Raw genomic sequence first — 22,163 nt, 5'->3', positions numbered from 1 at the left:
AGTAATTCTTTTGAAAGAAGATTTCCACTAATAGAAATCACCAGGTCTTACAAGATAAGCAAAAGGAGACCCTGCTCTGTGTATAAATGGAGATCAACATCCAAGGCCTCCCCCACCCCCCCCCACACACACACACGCTACAGAGCAGAGCAGAGTCTTGCTCCAGTATCTGCCCTCTCCTGCCTATAGAGCATCCATAACGTGAAGTTCACGGACAAACATGTCTCCGGTGAAGGTGTTCGGGCACCCGATGTTGACAAACGTCGCACGGGTGCTGCTCTTCCTGGAGGAGGTGGGCGCCGAGTACGAGCTCGTGCCCGTCGACTTCGTCGCCGGCGAGCACAAGAGGCCCCAACACGTCCAGCTAAACGTAAGCAGACGGCAATTCGTCGATGGGTCACCGTATCAGGTTCAGGTGATGATTTCTGACAGAGATGCTACTTGCAGCCGTTTGCGAAGATGCCTGGGTTCCAAGATGGCGAATCATTACACATCAGTACACACATCAGTACACACGAATCATTCCTGTCTAGGAGTATCATGTTAAAAATCCATTGGTTGGTTTCTCTAATCTAACAAATCGATGAGTGAGTGCAGAGTCGCGCGCCATCGCGAAGTACATCCTCCGCAAGTACGGGGGGACAGCCGGCCTGGACCTCCTCGGAGAAAACAGCGGAATCGAAGAATTAGCAATGGTGGACGTGTGGACGGAGGTGGAGGCCCAGCAGTACTACCCGGCCATCTCGCCCGTGGTGTTCGAGTGCATCATCATTCCCTTCATCATCCCTGGCGGTGGCGCGGCGCCGAACCAGACCGTCGTGGACGAGAGCCTGGAGCGGCTGAGGGGTGTGCTGGGGATCTACGAGGCCCGGCTGGAGAAGAGCAGGTACTTGGCCGGGGACTCCATCAGCTTCGCCGATCTGAACCACATCCCATTCACCTTCTACTTCATGACCACTCCGTACGCCAAGGTGTTTGATGAGTACCCTAAGGTGAAGGCCTGGTGGGAGATGCTCATGGCGAGACCGGCGGTGCAGAGGGTCTGCAAGCATATGCCTACCGAGTTTAAGCTACGTGCGCGTACTAGATGTTTATGCACTCCGCGCGGGTGTGTGCCGTGCCGTGCTGGTGATGATCCCACTCAAGAGAAGAGACCTCCCTCCCGCGGGTGGGTGATCATCTGCCCGTCTACTTCCAGTATACCCTTTCAGTTTCAGCAGCACGAGGAGTCCGCTTGCGCTTCTGCTCGTGCGAGCCCGGATTCCTTGCTTTAATTTGTGCACTAGTAGTAAATAAACAACGGACTGGTCAATGCTGCTAATCCGTACGTCCTATATAGTAGTACCCCACTAGAGATCAGAATGGATCCAAAGCAAATATATATATATACACTACATCTTGGATACGTGTGTGTGCATGGCTCTCTGGCCGTGAAATCCTAGGAAATACGCCAAACCACCTTTCAATCTGCGCATCCATCAATCTTGGCGTCTCTCCAGATTTCGTTTTCCAAACCGCCGACTTAGCAGTTTATTTATTTATTACAAGTCGCGATTGCCTGCCATTTTAATTTCGCTCCGGAAAAAGAATTAAAGGACGTGTTTCGGGTCCATACCAACGAACTGTTTAGAAGAAATTGAGAGAGAATTGAGAGAAAGTAAAATTGAACCAGCAGTCCAAATCTTTACTGATGATGTCTATTTATAGTGTTACAAGCGACGCGTGCAAACGACGCGACGGTTGCTATTAGCAGTTTATTTATTATAAGTTGCGATTGCCGTTTAATGTCGCTCCGGAAAGAGAATTAAAGGACGTGGTTCGGGTCCATACGAAACGAGCTGTTTAGAAGAAATCGAGAGAGGATCAAGAGAAAGTAAAAATGAACCAGCAGTCCAAATCTTTATTGGTGATGTCTATTTATATTGTTACAAGCGACGCGTGCAAACGACAAGACGGTTGCTATTAGCAGTTTATTTATTACAGGTTGTGATTGCCGTTTAATTTCCCTCCAGAAAGAGAAATAAGGACGTGTTTCGGGTCCATACTGACGAATAGTTTCGAAGAAATCGAGAGAGGATCGAGAGAAAGTAAAAACACTAGTAGAAAACATGGCTTTGGTCTAGGCCAGGTAAGCCCATTAATCCCGGTTCACTCACGAACCGGAACCCATGGGGCATCGGTCCTGCTTTGTGAGGCCAGGGGGGCGGCCGGGCCTCGGGGTCATTGGTCCCGGTTTGTCTGGCCCCTTTGGTCCCGGTTCCAGACACGAACCAGGACCAATGGGCCTCGCTCCTGGCCCATAACCATTGATCCCAGTTGGTGACTGGAATCGGGACCAAATGAGGTCCTTTAGTCCTGGTTCTAGCCACAAACCGGTATTAAAGAGAAGCCTATATATAGTGCCCGCGCGCTCAGCTCAGCTCACTGCTCTGTTTTTTGGGAGAGGTGTGTGAGAGGTGTGTTGTGCTCTAGCTCACCTTCTATGAACATGAGGTGTTCGATGAAATGCATGAGCCACACTTAAGCTTTCTCCTCTCGAAGCTCCTTGTCCAAGCTCCATTTTCCTCAAGATTTGTCTAGTTTTGGTGATCCGTCCTGTCCCGTCCCCGTCACCATCGTTGATCGCCCGCGCCGATCTCGTCGCTGGCACCACCGTGGTTAGCCTCTTCTTCTTATCTTCTTTTTAAAAGAAAAAAGTTCTTACTTGTATGATTTAGATAGATACTTGTGTAATTTTCTTACTTTTATTATTGTTTGTTATTATATAGTGCGATGGTTTTGGTATCCGCCTCCGTCGGCCCTCGTCCTGACTATGATTCGGATGTGTTATATTATCTTTTATAACTATTTATTTCATTTAGTGTTTATGACTACTATGTTGACCAACGTGACATAGATTTTTTTATCTAGGAGGTATGTGAACCGAAAATTCTAACCGACCCTATTGTCGAGAGGTTAACTTTAGTTGAAGAAGAAAACAATTACTTGAAGGAAAATTTTTAAAAATGAGAAGGAGAAGATGATATGGGAGTTGCATGTTGCGGATGTCGTCGATAATCACAAGATCAAGATGGATGCAATGCGCTTGAAGATTAGAAAGATTAGAAAATATGTCATTCATACTGAGGCTTGGTATCATTATGCCGTTGGATCAATTGTTATCTTAGTTGCGATTATGATCGCATTTGTTGTTGCATTGAAATGTTTTAGATAGTTTCAATGTATGGTTTAATTATATGCTCTGGAGAGCTATATGTTGTTCAATGAGAACTATGTATGTATTTTGGTTTTAATGTGATGATGGACTTCTATTAATTTGGTCACTTCTGTCTTCATGATGTTCTGTAGTGGTTTTTGACACACTTAATTATATATAATGCACGCAGTTGAATCGGCAATGAATGTACGGTAACAGACGCACCTCTGAGTATATTAAGGGCGTGCATAATTTTCTTGAAGTGGCTGAGGCAAACAAATAGAATGGTTTTATGTGTTGTCCATGCCCTATATGTGGGAATACAAAGTCTTACTCTTACCGGAAAATTCTTCACACCCACCTGCTTATGAAGGATTTCATGCCACACTATAATGTTTGGACCAAACACGGAGAAAGAGGAGTTATGATGGAAGACAACGAAGAAGAGGAGGATGATGACAACTATGTGCCCCTAAATATGGTGATGCTGCAATAGGGGAAGCTGATGAAGATCGAGAGGAACCAGATGATGTGCCCGATGATGATCTTTGATGGGACATTGTTGATGCAAAGAGACAATGCGAAAGTGAAAAGGAGAAGTTGAAGTTCGATCGCATGTTAGAGGATCACAAAAAAAGGTTGTACCCCAATTGCGAAGGTGGCAACACAAAGCTCGGTACCCCACTCGAATTGCTATAGTGGAAGGCAGAGAATGGTGTACCTGACAAAGGATTTGAGAAGCTATTGAAAATATTAAAGAAGAAGCTTCTAAAGGATAACGAATTTCCCGACAGTACATACGCAGCAAAGAAGATTGTACGCCCTCTAGGATTGGGGGTGCATAAGATAGATGCATGCCCTAATGACCGGATCCTCTACCGCGGTGCGTATGAGGATTTAAACGCATGCCCGGTATGCTATGCATTGCGGTATAAGATCAGACGAGATGACTCTGGTGATGTTGATGGCGAGCGCCCCAGGAAGAGGGTTCCTGCCAAGGTGATGTGGTATGCTCCTATAATACCATGGTTGAAACGTTTGTTTAGAAACAAAGAGCGTGCCAAGTTAACTCAATGGCACCAAGAAGACCATAAGAAATATGGGAAGTTGAGAGCACCCGCTGACGGGTCGCAGTGGAGAAAAATCAACAGAAAGTGGGGGGACTTTACAGGTGACGCAAGGAACGTATGGTTTGGTTTAAGTGTAGATGGCATTAATCCTTTTGGGGAGCAGAGCAGCAATCATAGCACCTGGCCCGTGACTCTATATATCTACAACCTTCCACCTTGGATGTGCTTGAAGCGAAAGTTCATTATGATGCTAGTTCTCATCCAAGGCCCTAAGCAACCCGGTAACGACATTGATGTGTACCTAAGGCCATTAGTTGACAACTGTGTAATGGAAATGGTGTATGTGTGTGAGATGAGCACAAACACCAGGAATTTGACCTACTGCGTTGTTGTTTGTAACCACCAATGATTGGCCTGCTCTCAGTAACCTTTCAGGACAGACAAACAAGGGTACCATGCATGCACGCACTGTTTAGATGACACCAAAAGTATATATTTGGAAAAATGCAGGAAGAATGTGTATCTGGGCCATCGTCGATTTCTTCTGACCAGCCATCAATGTAGAAAGAAAGGCAAGCATTTCAAAGGCGAGGCAGATCACCGGAAGAACCCCGCCATCTGAACTGGTGATCACATACTTGCTATGGTCAATGATTTACATGTAATCTTTGGAAAGGGTCCCGGCGGACTATCTGTTCCGAATGACGTTGAGGGATGTGCACCCATGTGGAAGAAGAAATCTATATTTTGGGACCTACCCTATTGGAAAGACCTAGAGGTCCGCTCTGCAATCGACGTGATGCACGTGACAAAGAATATTTGCGTGAACCTGCTAGGCTTCTTGGGCGTGTATGGGAAGACAAAAGAAACAACGGAGGCACGACAGGACCAGCAACATGTGCACAAAAAATATGGCATGCCTCCAAAGCAATATGAAGGTACTGCCAGCTACGCTCTTACCAAAGAAGAGAAGGAAATCTTCTTTGAATGTCTGCTCAGTATGAAGGTCCTGTCTGGCTTCTCGTCGAATATAAATGGAACAATAAATATGGCAGAGAAAAAGTTTGAGAACCTAAAGTCTCATGACTGTCATGTGATTATGACGCAACTACTTCCAGTTGCATTGAGGGGGCTTCTACCGGAAAACATTCGATTAGCCATTGTGAAGCTATGTGCATTCCTCAATGCAATCTCTCAGAAGGTGATCAATCCAGAAATCCTACCAAGGTTAAGGAGTGATGTGGCGCAATGACTTGTTAGTTTCGAGCTGGTGTTCTCACCATCCTTCTTCAATATCATGACGCACGTCCTAGTTCATCTAGTCGACGAGATTGTCATTCTGGGCCCTGTATTTCTACACAATATGTTCCCCTTTGAGAGGTTCATTGGAGTCCTAATAAAATATGTTCATAACTGCGCTAGGCCAGAAGGAAGCATCTCCGTGGGCCATCAAACAGAGGTTGTCATTGGGTTTTGTGTTGACTTCATTCCTGACCTTAAGAAGATTGGTCTCCCTCAATCGCGGTATGAGGGAAGACTGGCTGGAAAAGGCACGCTAGGAGCAGACTCAATAATATGTAGGGACATGCATTCTTGGTCTGAAGCACAATACACAGTTCTATAGAATTCTACCTTAGTGACCCCGTATGTCGATGAACACAAGAATATTCTGCGCTCCAAACACCCGGAGCAGTGTGACGATTGGATTACATGTGAACACGTCAGGACTTTCGGCAGTTGGGTGCGAACACGTCTCATGGGTGACAACACTATTTCCGATGAGTTGTACTCATTGGTCAGGGGACCATCTTCGACTGTATTTACTTACAAAGAGTATGAGATAAATGGGAATACATTTTACACGATCGCCCAAGATCAAATGAGCACCAACCAAAACAGTGGTGTCTGCTTTGATGCAGCAACCAAGAGGGGAAAGGACACATATTATGGTTACATAGTGGACATATGGGAACTTGACTATGGACATGATTTTAAGGTCCCTTTGTTTCAATGCAAATGAGTCAATCGGCCAGGAGGCGGGGTACAGGTAGACCCAAAGTACGGAATGACAACAGTGGATTTGAACAATCTTGGGTACACAGACGAACCATTCGTCCTAGTCAATGATGTGGCGCAGGTTTTCTATGTGAAGGACATGTCTACCAAACCGAGAAAAAGAAAAGATAAGGAAGTGAATACATCATACGATGAGCCAAAGCGCCACATAGTTCTTTCAGGAAAAAGAGACATCATGGGATTGGAGGGCAAGACGGACATGTCTGAAGATTATGAAAAGTTTCATGCAATTCCTCCCTTCAAAGTCAAGGCTGGCCCAAGCTCCCTGTTAAATGATGAAGATTATCCATGGTTATGACACAATAACCAAAGGACACAAGCGAAGAAAAAGTGAAGACTTTCTCTCCACAACTATTATGATGATGCCTTTGATCTAGAATATCACTACAGTTACATGTGAAGAAATGAAATGCCTTTTGTAACAGATGAGTTTTCGTATGAAACCCTGATACTTCAAAAGAGATTGTCCATTTTGTACACGAAGTGCATCCAGTTTTTGCGGTAACCCTCTCAACTTTTTATAACATGCTATGTGGGTGAAATGATGATAACATGCCAACTTTCAACCTTTTAGAGTTCATTTGTAGTGCTTTTCAATTTCAGGGTCATTTAGCTTTAAAAAAAATCAGTAAATGCATGAAAAATACCATATGAAGTCAGAAAGGGTTGAAAATTGATGATGTGGCTCTGAATGGTTCATTTTGAACACACAAAAAGTCTGGAGTTCAAATAATAAAATACCTTTGTAATAGATCAGTTTTCGTCCGAAACCTTGATACTTCGAAAGAGATTGTCCATTTTGTACACGAAGTGCATCCAATTTTTGCTGTAACCCTCTCAACTTTTTATAACATGCTATGTGGGTGAAATGATGATATCATGCCAACTTTCAACCTTTTCAGTTCAAATTTGGGGTCATTTAGCTCAAAAAAAATCAGTAAATGCATGAAAAATACCAAATGAAGTCAGAAAGGGTTGAAAATTGATGATGTGGCTTTGAATGGTGCATTTTGAACACACAAAAAGTCTGGAGTTCAAATAAGTTCAAAAAATGAAATCCCTTTGTAACAGATGAGTTTTCGTCTGAAACCCTGATACTTCGAAAGAGATTGTCCATTTTGTACACGAAGTGCATCCACTTTTTGCCGTAACCCTCTCAACTTTTTAGCACATGCTATGTGGGTGAAATGATGATACCATGCCAACTTTCAACCTTTTCAAAGTTCATTGTACTGATTTTCAATTTCAGGGTCATTTAGCTAAAAGAATGAACTAATAGCAAAAAGAATGAACTAAAAATAGTCAATAAAAATATTCTGTTATGGTCAACTAAAACAAAACTATAATATTCTTCAATAACAAAAAGAATCAACTAAAAAGCTTTTATAAAACTTTATAGCAAAAGGAATCAACTAAAAAGCTTTTATAAACCCCTAGTATTTTTGAAACTAAAATTATATAAAATTTATGCAACTAAAATTATCAAAGCATTTTCTGTTCAAAACAATAATAGAAAAAAGAATTTTCATAAAGAAATTTTTTGTTAGAAACTTTAATAGCAAACTAAAATAACCAAATCTGTCTTTGATTAGAGTAGACATTTAAAATAACCTAAAAATTACCAAATTGAATATAATGATAAAACACAGTAATATTAAATAGGAGGAAAAAGAATCACTCAAAAATCTTTTTTTATAGTAAAGTTATTCACAAACTAGTGATTCACACAAATTTCAAAAAATTCAAATTTCAACTATTCAAATTTGGAAACTAATGGTACTATCAGAAAGTTTATAATTTTTGTGACCTAAAAGTAAAAATAATCACTGAAAAACTGTCAGTAGAAACAAAAAATAAATAAAGAAAAAATAAAACAAAAAACTGAAGAAAAAAATTCACCTACTCAGCCACCACGACCTGAATACGACTAGAAATCCAACTAGTGTGTTGGGCCAAGATTCAGGCCCGCTGAAGGCCCAGTAGGTCCATAGGCAGATAGACAAGTTTAGGCCAGTAGGCCTGCAGTTGAGACGAGCTTGAAGTGGCTGGCGCAACGGCGCTTATAAACCACTCCGAGCCCCTCTGAGCAAGCAAAGTGGGACTAAAGTTTTGGCTGCCGTGATACGTCTCCAACGTATCTATAATTTGTGAAGTATTCATGCTATTATATTATCTATTTTAGATGTTTAATGGGCTTTATTATAGACTTTTATATTATTTTTGGGACTAACCTATTAACCCGAGGCCCAACCCATATTGCTGTTTTTTTTGCCTATTTCAGTGTTTCGCAGAAAAGGAATATCAAAGGGAGTCCAAATGGAATGAAACCTTTGCGAGAGTTATTTTTGGAACAGAAGCAATCCAGGAGACTTGGAGTAGACGTCAGGGAAGCTTCGAGGTGGCCACGAGGCAGGGAGGCGCGCCCTACCCCTCTGGGCGCGCCCCCACCCTCGTGGGCCCCTCATGGCTCCCCTAACTGACTTCTTTCGCCTATATATGTCCATATACCCTAAAAACATTGGCGAGCACAATAGATCGGGAGTTCCGCCGCTGCAAGCCTCTGTAGCCACCAAAAACCAATCGGGACCCTATTCTGGCACCCTGCCGGAGGGGGGATCCCTCACTGGTGGCCATCTTCATCATCCCGGCGATCTCCATGACGAGGAGGGACTAGTTCATCCTCGGGGCTGAGGGTATGTACCAATAGCTATGTGTTTGATCTCTCTCTCTCTCTCTCGTGTTCTTGATTTGGCACGATCTTGATGTATCGTGAGCTTTGTTATTATATTTGGATCTTATGATGTTTCTCCCCCTCTACTCTCTTGTAATGGATTGAGTTTTCCCTTTGAAGTTATCTTATCGGATTGAGTCTTTAAGGATTTGAGAACACTTGATGTATGTTTTGCAGTGCTTATCTATGGTGACAATGGGATATTCACGTGATCTACTTGATGTATGTTTTGGTGATCAACTTGCGGGTTCAGTGACCTTGTGAACTTATGCATAGGGGTTGGCACATGTTTTCGTCTTGACTCTTTGGTAGAAACTTTGGGGCACTCTTTGAAGTACTTTGTGCTGGTTGAATAGATGAATCTGAGATTGTGTGATGCATATCGTATACTCATGCCCACGGATACTTGAGGTGACAATGGAGTATCTAGGTGACATTAGGGTTTTGGTTGATTTGTGTCTTAAGGTGTTATTCTAGTATGAACTCTATGATAGATCGAACGAAAAGAATAGCTTCGTGTTATTTTACTACGTACTCTTGAATAGATAGATCAGAAAGGATAACTTTGAGGTGGTTTCGTACCCTACAATAATGTCTCCATATGTTCTCCGCTATTAGTGACTTTGGAGTGACTCTTTGTTGCATGTCGAGGGATAGTTATATGATTCAATTATGTTATTATTGTTGAGAGAACTTGCACTAGTGAAAGTATGAACCTTAGGCCTTGTTTCCTACCATTGAAATACCGTTTATGCTCACTTTTGCTACTTGTTACCTTGTTGTTTTTGTAATTTCAGATTACAAATACCTTTATCTACCATCCATATTGCACTTGTATCACCATCTCTTCGCCGAACTAGTGCACCTATACAATTTACCATTGTATTGGGTGTGTTGGGGACACAAGAGACTCTTTGTTATTTGGTTGCAGGGTTGTTTGAGAGAGACCATCTGCACTTGGAGGCCCAACAACGTCTACAAGAAGAAGGTTGTGTAGTAGACATCAAGCTCTTTTCTGGCGCCGTTGTCGGGGAGGTGAGTGCTTGAAGGTATATCTTTAGATCTTGCAATCGAATCTTATTGTTTCTTGTTTTATCACTAGTTTAGTCTATAAAAGAAAACTACAAAAAAATGGAATTGAGTTTTTCTCATATGCTTCATCTTTTTAATATCTTTCGTGAAAATGATGGAAAGGAAAATTGTGCTCAAGTGCTAGAAGAAGAAATCTATAAAATATTTGGCACTAAATCTTTGAATGATGAGCATGATTGCAATTTTATTAGTATGAATTCTTTGAGTACCCATGATTCTAATGATATTCAAAGCCACAAGCTTGGGGATGCTATGTTTGATGAATATGATATTTTTTGTCCCCCAAGTTTTGATGAGCAAATTTATTATGATGAAAGCATGCCTCCTATCTATGATGATTATTGTGATGACATGTATGCTATAAATAATAATGATAACCATGACACTTGCCATCATGATTTTAGTTTTCAATTGGATTATGCCTCACATGATAATTATTTTGTTGAGTTTGCTCCCCCTCCTATTCATGAGAAGAAATTTGCTTATGTGGAGAGTAGTAAATTTTCTATGCAAGTAGATCATGAAAAGAATACTTTATGTGCTGGTTATATTGTTGAATTCATTCATGATGCTACTGAAAATTATTATGAGGGAGGAACATATGCTTGTAGGAATTGCAATAATATCAAGTTTCCTCTTTATGTGCTTAAAATCTTGAAGTTATGCTTGTTTTGCCTTCCTATGCTAGTTGATTATTGTTCCCATAAGTTGTTTTCTCACAAAATCCCTATGCATAGGAAGTGGGTTATACTTAAATATGATAGTCACATTCTTCATGATGCTCTCTTTATGTTTCAATTCTTATCTTTTATGTGAGCATCATTGAAATCATCATGCCTAGCTAGGGGCGTTAAACATTAGCGCTTGTTGGGAGGCAACCCAATTTTATTTTTGTTCTTTGCTTTTTGTTCCTGTTTAGTAATAAATAATTCATCTAGCCTCTGGTTATATGTGGTTTTATGTTTTAATTAGTGCTTGTGCCAAGTGGAACCTTTGGGAAGACTTGGGTGAAGTCTACGTGATCTTGCTGTAAAAAACAGAAAGTTTTGCGCTCACGAGATTAGCTGCCATTTTTTACTGGAGAGTGATTTTAGGTTGATTCTTTTTGAAGATTATTAATAGAAACATTCCACAGGTCCACCAATTTATTTAAATTTTTTTGGAGTGACAGAAGTATTCGAATGATACATATTACTAGAGACTGTTCTGTTTTTGACAGAATCTGTTTTCATTGTGTTGTTTGCTTATTTTGATGAATCTATGAGTAGTATCGGAAGGTATGAATCATAGAGAAGTTGTAATACAGTAGGTTTAACACTAATATAAATAAATAATGAGTTCATTACAGTACCTTAAAGTGGTGGTTTGTTTTCTTGTATTAACGGAGCTTACGAGTTTTGTGTTGAGTTTTGTGTTGTGAAGTTTTCAAGTTTTGGGTAAAGACTCGATGGACTATGGAATAAGGAGTGGAAAGAGCCTAAGCTTGGGTATTCCCAAGGCACCCAAGGTAATATACAAGGACAACCAAGAGCCTAAGCTTGGGGATGCCCCGGAAGGCATCCCCTCTTTCGCCTTCGTTCATCGGTAACTTTACTTGGAGCTATATTTTTATTCACCACATGATATGTGTTTTTCTTGGAGCATCATTTTATTTTGTTAGTGTTTGATTTCTGTTATTTAGAATAATGTTTGCATCTATATTTTCAATAAAAATGTCAAGGATAGCCTTTACCATGCTTATCTTGCAACTATACATGTTGTTGTTTCAAAACAGAAAGTTTACCGCTGTTGCAAAAATTCCCTAGAAAAGTCAGAGAATGATATAATATTGAACTTTTTTAATATTGAGCTCTGATAAATCTTATACGGTGTTGTATTTTTCTCATAATTTTTGGAGTTAGGTAAGTATGATGAATCTTGCATTCTTTACAGACTATACTGTTTTGGCAGATTGCTGTTATGTTTGCATTGTTTGCATATGTTTGTTTGTTTAATGATTATATTTGAGGACATGAGTATTAAATATGCAGAGGCATTTACTATGCAATGTTGAATAATAATTTTAGTGATTTGTTACAGTAGAGAATGATAAGGTTTTTGCATTGGTTTATACTAACTTATCTCACGAGTTCTTGTCAAGATTTGTGTGGATGAAGTTTTTGAGATTTAGGAAACCGTGATATGAAAGGAATTAAGGAGACACAAAAGCTCAAGCTTGGGGATGCCCAAGGCACCCCAAGATAATATTTCAAGAAGTCTCAAGCATCTAAGCTTGGGGATGCCCCGGTAGGCATCCCACCTTTCTTCTTTAACAATTACCGGTTAGTATCGGTTGAACCTAAGTTTTTGCTTCTTCACATGATGTGTGCTATCCTTGAAATGTCATTTTGTTTTGTTTTGCTTGCTGCTTGAATAAAATACATTAGATCTGCAATTCTTAAATGAGAGAGAGTCCTCACATAGCTAAATAATTATTTAACTACTCATTGATCTTCACTTATATCTTTTTGGAGTAGTTTGTCATTTACTCATGTGCTTCACTTATATCCTATGAGTAAATGGTTGAATGATTTGAATATCATAAATCTGAAATTATATTTGTTTCATATGCTTATCCCATGGGGAGTAATGACTTCACATATAAGAAGTAGAGGTTGTAATTTTTTTGGAGGTTAGCAAACATTGTATTGGTCGTTTGAACAATTCATGAAAGAATATTGAAGGAAGAGAGATTTAACATATAAATATACTATCATGGACATCTTTTGTAATTATGAGCACTCATTAAAAATATGACATGCTAAAGAGTTGATGTTGGACAAGGAAGACAACTTAATGGGTTATGTTTTCCTATATGCGAAAAGTTATATTGTCTTGGATCATCCAACATGCTGAGCTTGCCTTTCCGTCTCATGCTAGCCAAATTCTTTGCACCAAGTAGAAATACTACTTGTGCTTCCAAACATCCTTTAAACCAGTTTTGCCATGAGAGTCCACCATACCTACCTATGGATTGAATAAGATCCTTCAAGTAAGTTGTCATTGGTGCATGCAATAAAAATTGCTCTCTAAATATGTAAGATCTATTAGTGCAAAGAAAATAAGCTTTATACGAACTTGTGATAGGGAAGAAATAAAAGAGACAGACTGCATAATAAAGGTCTTTATCACAAGCGACAATATAAAGTGACGTTCTTTTGCATTAAGATTTTGTGCATCCAACCATAAAAGCGCATGACAACCTCTGCTTCCCTCTGCGAAGGGCCTATCTTTTACTTTTACCTTCTACCCTTATACAAGAGTATGGTCATCATCACCTTTCCTTTTTACACTTTTTTCCTTTGGCAAGCACTTTGTGTTGGGGTGATCCAGATATATATATATATATATATATATATATATATATATATATATATATATATATATATATATATATATATATATATATATATATCGACTTGGATGTAGGTGTTCATAAATTATTATTGTTGACATTACCCTTGAGGTAAAAGGTTGGGAGGCGAAACTATAAGCCCCTATCTTTCTATGTGTTTGACTAAAACTTTGGACCCATAAATATCATGTAAGTGTTAGCAATTGTGAAAGACTAAATGATAGTTGAGTATGTGGAGTTTGCTAAATTAAAGCTCTGACATAGACCCTTCCTCAAAATAAGATGAATTGCAATTGTTTGATGACTGAGAATGAAGTTTGCTAGTTTTCAAGAAAGTTTATGGTCTATGCTTTAACATGTGAATAGCTTGTTACTTGATCTTTTATGAGATGAGCTACTGTTATGACATATAATGATGCTAGAAAAGGTGATTGAAATTATCATTGATCAAACTTGTGCACCTGCTAGCAATCACACTTCATAAATTCTTTCTTTTATCATTTACCTACTCGAGAACGACCAAGAATTAAGCTTGGGGATGCTGATACGTCTCCAACATATCTATAATTTATGAAGTATTCATACTATTACATTATCTGTTTTAGATGTTTAATGGGCTTTATTATACACTTTTATATTATTTTTGGGACTAACCTATTAACCGGAGGCCCAGCCCATATTGCTGTTTTTTTTGCCTATTTTAGTGTTCCGCAGAAAAGACATCAAACGGAGTCCAAACGGAAAAAAACCTTCGGGAGAGTTAATTTTGGAACGGAAGCAATCCAGGAGACTTGGAGTAGACGTGAGGGAAGCTTCGAGGTGGCCACGAGGCAGGGAGGCGCGCCCTACCCCCTGGGCGCGCCCCCACCCTCATGTGCCCCTCGTGGCTCCCCTGACCGACTTCTTTCGCCTATATATGTCCATATACCCTAAAAACATCAGCGAGCACAATAGATCGGGAGTTCCGCTGCCGCAAGCCTCTGTAGCCACCAAAAACCAATCGGGACCCTATTCCGGCACCCTACCGGAGGGGGGATCGGTCACCGGTGGCCATCTTCATCATCCCAGCGATCTCCATGACGGGGAGGGAGTAGTTCACCCTCGGGGCTGAGGGTATGTACGAGTAGCTATGTGTTTGATCTCTCTCTCTCTCTCTCGTGTTCTTGATTTGGCACGATCTTGATGTATCGCGAGCTTTGCTATTATAGTTGGATCTTATGATGTTTCTCCCCCTCTACTCTCTTGTAATGGATTGAGTTTTCCCTTTGAAGTTATCTTATCGGATTGAGTCTTTAAGGATTTGAGAACACTTGATGTATGTCTTGCCGTGCTTATCTGTGGTGACAATGGGATATTCACGTGATCTACTTGATGTATGTTTTGGTGATCAACTTGCGGGTTCAGTGACCTTGTGAACTTATGCATAGGGGTTGGCACACGTTTTCGTCTTGACTCTTTGGTAGAAACTTTGGGGCACTCTTTGAAGTACTTTGTGTTGGTTGAATAGATGAATCTGAGATTGTGTGATGCATATCGTATACTCATGCCCACGGATACTTGAGGTGACAATGGAGTATCTAGGTGACATTAGGGTTTTGGTTGATTTGTGTCTTAAGGTGTTATTCTAGTATGAACTCTATGATAGATCGAACGAAAAGAATAGCTTCATGTTATTTTACTACGGACTCTTGAATAGATAGATCAGAAAGGATAACTTTGAGGTGGTTTCGTACCCTACAATAATCTCTTTGTTTGTTCTCCGCTATTAGTGACTTTGGAGTGATTCTTTGTTGCATGTTGAGGGATAGTTATATGATTCAATTATGTTATTATTGTTGAGAGAACTTGCACTAGTAAAAGTATGAACCTTAGGCCTTGTTTCCTACCATTGCAATACTGTTTACGCTCACTTTTGCCACTTGTTACCTTGCTGTTTTTATAATTTCAGATTACAAATACCTTTATCTACCATCCATATTGCACTTGTATCACCATCTCTTCGCCGAACTAGTGCACCTATACAATTTACCATTGTATTGGGTGTGTTGGGGACACAAGAGACTCTTTGTTAGTTGGTTTGCAGGGTTGTTTGAGAGAGACCATCTTCCTCCTACGCCTCCCACGGATTGATAAACCTTAGGTCATCCACTTGAGGGAAATTTGCTACTGTCCTACAAACCTCTGCACTTGGAGGCCCAACAACGTCTACAAGAAGAAGGTTGTGTAGTAGACATCACGCCGCAATAGCAGCCCCCTTTGGTCCGGTTTGTGCCACCAACCGGGACCAATACCCACCTTTGGTCCCAGTTGGTGGCGCAAACTAGGACAAATATCCACCTTTGTCCAAGTTCGTGCCACCAACCGGGACTAAAGCTCTTTGCTTCCCGCCTTTGGGCTGCTGAAAAGAGACCTTTGGTCCCGGCTGGTGGCACAAACCGGGACCAAAGGGGGGCATTGGTCCTGGTTCCTGCCTCAAACCGGGACTAAAGGCATTGCTACATAAGAAACACTTAGCAAAATATCACACTTTCATCGCTAGTTCCCCCCGATGACGCCGAGCTCATCGCCGCCGCCAGGCTGCCCCGACGCCGTCCGCCGCCCCTGCCGTCACCGTCAACGTCACCCGTGCTGCGTCATTGCCTTCGCCGTCGCCGTCGTCTTCCTCGAGCCCGCACCCCTGCCCCCGCCCCTGCTGCCCCGCTCCCGAGCACGCCCGGTCGCGCGCGCGCCTGCCCCGGCCCGTCCCCACCATCATTGTCGCCCGTACGTGCCCTGTCATCGTTGCCGCCATTGTCGTCCCCGAGCCCGCGCCCCTGCCCCTACCTCCAAGCACGCCCGGCCGCGCACGCCCCTTTCCCGGCCCGCCCCCCACTGTCGGTCAAAATCAGCAGATCTCGGGTAGGGGGTCCCGAACTATGCGTCTAAGGCTAATGGTAACAGGAGGCGGGGGACACAATGTTTACCCAGGTTCGTGCCCTCTCTAGGGAGGTAATACCCTACTTCCTGCTTGATTGATATTGATGAATATGAGTATTACAAGAGTTGATCTACCACGAGATCGTAATGGCTAAACCCTAGAAGTCTAGCCTATGAGGTTATGATTGTTGTGGCTAAAACCTAGAAGTCTAAACCCTCTGGTTTATATAGACACTGGGGAGGCTGGGGTTGTACAAAGTTGGTTACAAAGAAAGGAATCTACATATCCGAATCGCCGAGCTTGCCTTCCACGCAAAGGAGAGTCACATCCAAACACGGGACGGAATCTTCTATCTTGTATCTTCATAGTCCAATAGTCCGACCAAAGTATATAGTCCGGTTGTCCGAGGACCCCTTAGTCCAGGAATCCCTTAGTAGCCCCTGAACTAGGCTTCAATGACGATGAGTCCGGTGCGCAGATTGTCTTCGGCATTGCAGGGCGGGTTCCTTCTCCGAATACTCCAACATAGTCTTCCGAACATAAAAAACGTGTCCGATTCTGCAAAATAAGTACCACACACAATCATAGAGAGTATAATATTTCACGAGTCCAATCCGCTGACAACTTTTTGTAGCGTGACATCACACCACTACCCGGTCATTATTCGAACCGTTTTTCAGCCTGCCGCTCCATGTTTCGCGAGGCGGTTTTATTGGCATGTCTTATCGAAGCAGAGATCGTGTCCCCTTATCACGGGATTCTCATCAACACAAGCGTGGGTAACCCAACCGTTCCGTTGGTACGATTCCTTGGGAATATGCATATTTTAAGGCCAAGTAGGGGACGTTTGATATTCGTTGCCTCTATAAAGAGGCCAGGACCTGTCCTTTTCTTCTCATGCTAATCTTCTCCTCCCCCCCTCAAGTACCAACACCCAAGGTTTTAATCCAGCCGCTTCGAGCTTCCAGCCATGTCCGGATCTAGCCTTCAAGGCCGGTGGACAGCCTCTTCTGTAACAGAGGAGGATATTATGAAGCTTAGGGAGGCAAGATACTTGACTGCAGAAATCCTCCACAGGCTGCCTGCTCAAGGGCAGGTTATTCCTACACCCAGATCCAATGAGAGGGTTGTGTTCATCTCTTACTTCCTCCGAGGGATAGGTTTTGCTTCATCCCTTCGTTCAAGGGCTAATGTATTATTATGGGCTAGATTTCCATGACCTAGCTCCGGACTCTTTCTTTCATATCTCGGCATTCATCATCACGTGCAAGGCTTTCCTCCATATTTCCCCACACTTCGGCTTATGGCTCAAAACCTTTAATGTGAAACCGAAGATAATCGGTGGGAAGCAAGTGGAGTGTGGAGGTGCTTCAATAAACAAGCTTATCAATTCTCCTTGGCCAAAGGGCTCCTTCGCAGAATCTTCCGACCTATGGCAACGGGAGTGGTTTTATATCACTGAACCTCGTGGTAAGAAGTGGGTAGCTATGCCTGCGTTTCACTCTGGGCCTCCGCCACAGCTCACATCATGGATTAACAAGGGGCTGGACTGGGGATCTGTTGATGAAGTGCGAATGCTGCAAAGTCGTATTCGAAGCCTTATTGAAGTCTCATCAATGTGATCCAAGTAATGATAATCCACGGGATCCTACCCTGTCAGCGACGCCCTCTCCGCATGTGGGAATTCAATCAGGAAGGTCCATGTACTCTTTAGCACTTCTCCGGCAAGATGCTCAGAGAGATGTGGAAATTGTTCTTCAGCGCACGAAAACAGTGGCCAGATACTACAGAAGACATTGGTCTTGACTGCAATCATCCAGATTCCCCCATAAGTACTTAACTTCCAAACATAGTTCGTTAAATTCCTTATAACAAGGTGCTGATAAAACACTTCTCAGCCAGGGCTGGTTAAAGAAGGCAGAGAGAATTAGGTGTTCAACTCCTCTTCCCGAAGACTCTGCCGATCCGGTATTAACAAGGATGCTGGCTCCAGCGCCATATCAAGTGCCGGCGGGGGAAGATAAGGAGGAGGACGAAGAGGCCCAAGGTGGCCCCCATTCTAGAGGCAGGCAATTTGTCCGGGGAGATGGGAACTTCCACTTCCAAAGATGGAAGGGAAGGGCGAACTGACATCCCTTCTCCTCATGGGAAGAAAAGGGCCGCCTCCAAAGACTCAAACCGAGAAGCTTCTAAGCGGGGGAAGGTATCCCAGTCAGGGGATGTTGCTGACATGCAGTCACCCCGTAAAGATAGGCCTTCAGCCGAATCGTAAGTGAACCAGGGTGTTCTAAACACATACCGTTCTTTCTTGATTATAGGAGTAATATTTTAAAAACATGTTTGCAATCCGGCACGCAGCCCTCCTCGACAATCCTCCTCTTCGGGGGATCTACTTCCGGAGATGATGGAGAGCGAGACACCTCCACAGGTTTCCCCGCCTGATAAGGCAGACGATGCCGAGGTGTTGTCCCGGAGGATCCTTCCTGATCTGCGAGTGGCGCAAGGTGCAATGAGGACCGGGGCCGAAGGCAATACTTGGGCGCCCATGGTCCGGGGTGTGCGGCCCCTACAGGGAACAACAAAAGTCCCAGACTATCAAATGTCCAAGGGACAACGCTGCCTGTTCCGGATCCGGAGACGCCGGATACATTGACAGACGTATTGCAACATGACTCTGTCTTAGAGGAACATCATACCTTGATGAGTACGGTGTTTGAAAGAGTTTGGTCCGCGAAAAGAGGATTGAATGAAGCCTTTTCTAACCTGCTAAGAGGCTTCGAGGTACATAGTGTAATTTCAATTATATTGTAAATGCAAATTGGACCTGTTTATAAATATTAGCCCCTGAGACTCTGGTTGTCATCCAAAGGGAGGCAATCAAACGATGAAAAATTTATGCTCAGGAAATGAATTGACTAATTTGAAACACAGTCTGTTACATCCGTGGCAACTGCCCAAGCTACAGAGGTAGCACATCTGAAGCAGAAAGTTGATGTAGCGGATGTTGACATCATGCTTATTAACAGGCGACTCGACGAGGACCAAGGTATGTCTTTGGGGGCACTCGGTACATGCTAATGTTATGAAATGAGCATGATATTGAGGATTTTGTATATGCAAAACTACAGATAGTGCCGCCGCGGTTGAGACCCTTCGAGCTGAACTTGCCTGGGCCAAGGAGCAAGCCAGGATGAGCAATGCGGCTGCCGAATAGGTAGCCGCTGAGTTAAGGGTCGAGCAGACTGCTAGGCGTTAGTGCGAGGAGAAAATATCCACTATGGCACTTCAGCTGAAGGATGCCACTAGCCGATGCCATGTTCTAGAGAAAGACAACAATGCCAAAGGGGCCGATCTTGACAAGTCCTTACAAGAGGCAAAAGTAGCTCAATCTGAGTCTAGAGCAGCACGGGAGGAGATCCGGCAGGCTGGGGAGATCACAGCTGACAAGCCCTTTCTATTGCAAACTAAGTTTGGCGATCCGAAGTATGCCCCGCTTAATCAACTGTGGAGTTCTCCAAACGCATCTCTGGATCTGCTGAAGAGTGCTATTGATGCAAATCAGGTTTTTCACGCGCAAGAAGGATATGCGACGGAAAAGTTATTTTGGTCGCAATTTGACATGTCGAACATCCACTGTTGAATGAACAAATGGCCCAGTGGGCCGAGCTCCACCGGATGTCCGATACTGCCATGAAGGATGTCATAGCCTGGTTGTGGCCGACTGAACCCATTCTGAATAGTTATTTTGGTTTGGTGCAGCAACTTGTTAATGCGGTGCAGCGTATCGACACTATGAAGCGGTCAACATGCATAGAAGGTGCAGGAATGGCCCTTGCCCGTGTCAAGATATACTAGGCGAAGATGACGGCCACCGATATTGCAGCATAGAGTCTACCTGAAGCCAAGGACCTTAACATGCCGGAACACTACTTTGAAGATGTCCTAGAAGGTGCCCGCTTAATAGAGGGCCAGTGCTCGAAAAATATTATGTTTGAGTGAGGTGTACTGAAATTGTAAAAACAATATTATGATATGTTATAAGGCTATATTTTTATACTTTTTGCCCGAAAAGTTTTAGTGCCTCCTGTGCGGTCGTCTTTTTTATATATATACAATCTGAAAGTTTGCATTCGTCTGCTTCAGCCCCCACGCGTATAACGCAGGGGTGTTTGTCGGTGTTCTGGGAATGGGGGTACCCAGACTTGCCTGCTTGCGGCCTTCAGCATGGCTCAAGGAGTGGCCCAGCATGGCCCATCTTCACCAACTCAAGCTCAAGACCCTCGCGAGGGGCCAAGCCTTGCGGGGCGGACAACAGGCAGCTTCCTGAGGCACAACCTCGTCAGGAAGGCTCGCGAGGAGGTGGAGAGATCAAGGCAAGGTACCTCACGAGGTGCCCGTGACGCAAGCCATGACGACCGAAGCCAGGCGGGTGCCGGCCTGCGCAGTGTCCTTGTTTCCTCTTTGGTGCAAAGGGGGCAAGCGCAGGCCAAGGTATCAAGCAAAGGCTACCATTTCAGTCCAACACGACCAATACCAGCAGAACGGCAGGATGGAGGTCACCATGGAGCCCAAGACGGCGTCATCGTTAGAGTCTTTGGCAGGCGAGGACCAAGTTTAGTCAGGATAAGTGTACTAGATGTTCCCCTTCAAAATGGCCAATTGTTGGCGCCCTTCCCGCTCAATATTTGGGAAGAGGACCAGGGCCTCGCTCTATAAATAGGGCTAGCCATCGCAGTAGAGGGGGGAGAGATCATCTAGAGGCAACCGGAAATCGACCCCTCAAAAGGGACAACACCACCACAAGAACATCCCTCGCGAGGTTGTTCTTTCCTTGTACTATTCATCATCAGCCCTAGAGGCAATCCACCAGACCACACACTGGAGTAGGGTATTACACCACAATGGTGGCCTGAACCAGTATAAACCTTGTGTCCCTTGTGTTGTTCATCGTGTAGCCTAGATCTTTTGCGAGGCGACGAGACGTGAGTTGGTAGAGGAGAGATCTCCGTGCGCACCCCAGAGTTTGAATCTTAAGGGTCTGCCGGAACCCGAAATCCGACATTTGGCGCGCCAGGTAGGGGTGCACCGAAATCCTTCTTCCGCCACCTCACATTCCATCACGTCGTCATCCTCATGTCCGGCGACCCGACGGGCAACGCCGACCCCTGGGCGGTCTGGCCCGCCCGCGCCGAGCCGCCCGCCCAGGGCGACCTCAACCTCGTGCCTCGAGCAGCCCGCGCTCCGCAGGGCGCTGCGGGCCACGGGCGACGCGGCCAAGCACCGCCTACTTTCACGCAGCGGCAGGTGCGATCAGCAGCAAGGGCTTCAAGCCACGCCGCGGCCACAGCGCCGTACACCCGACGGGAGCAGGCGAACTCAAGGGCCGCGCGTTGTCGAGTTTCTTCGATTTGAATTTAAGTTGGATTTGAGCTTGAGACTTGCGTGTGTTTGGGGAAGGGGTGTTTAGTCTTGTTCGAGCAATCTCTCGCGTTCTGATTTCGGCCTTGCGTCCAAAGTCAGCGTCAGCTGCCTCCCCTCGTGAGCCCCTCGTGAGTCGGGCCAGGCCAGGCACATCTATCATCCGGACCGCTGTCATCATGCCCCCTCAGGAGGTTCTCATCACAGGATCAGCGGGTCCACTCAGGAGACACTCAGGGCACTGCGGCCCCCGCAGGCTCGCTTAGGAC

At 43.8% G+C, this 22,163-nt stretch overlaps 1 protein-coding gene across 3 annotated transcripts; it reads left to right on the top strand.

Moving 5' to 3' along the window:
- The first annotated feature begins 114 nt into the window (after nt 1-114).
- Nucleotides 115-1,404, top strand: LOC123090954 (glutathione S-transferase 2). Of its 3 annotated transcripts, none has more exons than NM_001426769.1 (3): nt 115-370; nt 448-496; nt 598-1,404. In NM_001426769.1, the coding sequence occupies exons 1-3, from the start codon at nt 221-223 to the stop codon at nt 1,272-1,274; spliced, it is 876 nt and encodes a 291-aa protein (NP_001413698.1). In that variant the 5' UTR covers nt 115-220; the 3' UTR covers nt 1,275-1,404. The 3 variants fall into 3 exon arrangements, with proteins under 3 accessions (NP_001413698.1, NP_001413699.1, NP_001413700.1); NM_001426770.1 differs by having other exon boundaries at nt 448-508; NM_001426771.1 differs by having other exon boundaries at nt 448-1,404.
- The last annotated feature ends 20,759 nt before the right edge of the window (nt 1,405-22,163 follow it).

Source organism: Triticum aestivum, chromosome 4B (genome assembly GCF_018294505.1).
Source record: "Triticum aestivum cultivar Chinese Spring chromosome 4B, IWGSC CS RefSeq v2.1, whole genome shotgun sequence".
Taxonomy (NCBI): domain Eukaryota; kingdom Viridiplantae; phylum Streptophyta; class Magnoliopsida; order Poales; family Poaceae; genus Triticum; species Triticum aestivum.
This window is presented reverse-complemented; position numbering and strand designations above follow the sequence as displayed.

Excerpts from the sequence above, each read along its gene's own strand:
- LOC123090954 (NM_001426770.1), top strand. The coding sequence starts at position 221 with ATGTCTCCGGTGAAGGTGTTCGGGCACCCGATGTTGACAAACGTCGCA. Across the intron at positions 371-447 it reads CCCAACACGTCCAGCTAAAC|CCGTTTGCGAAGATGCCTGG; the intron begins GTAAGCAGACGG and ends TGCTACTTGCAG. Across the intron at positions 509-597 it reads ACACATCAGTACACACATCA|AGTCGCGCGCCATCGCGAAG; the intron begins GTACACACGAAT and ends GAGTGAGTGCAG.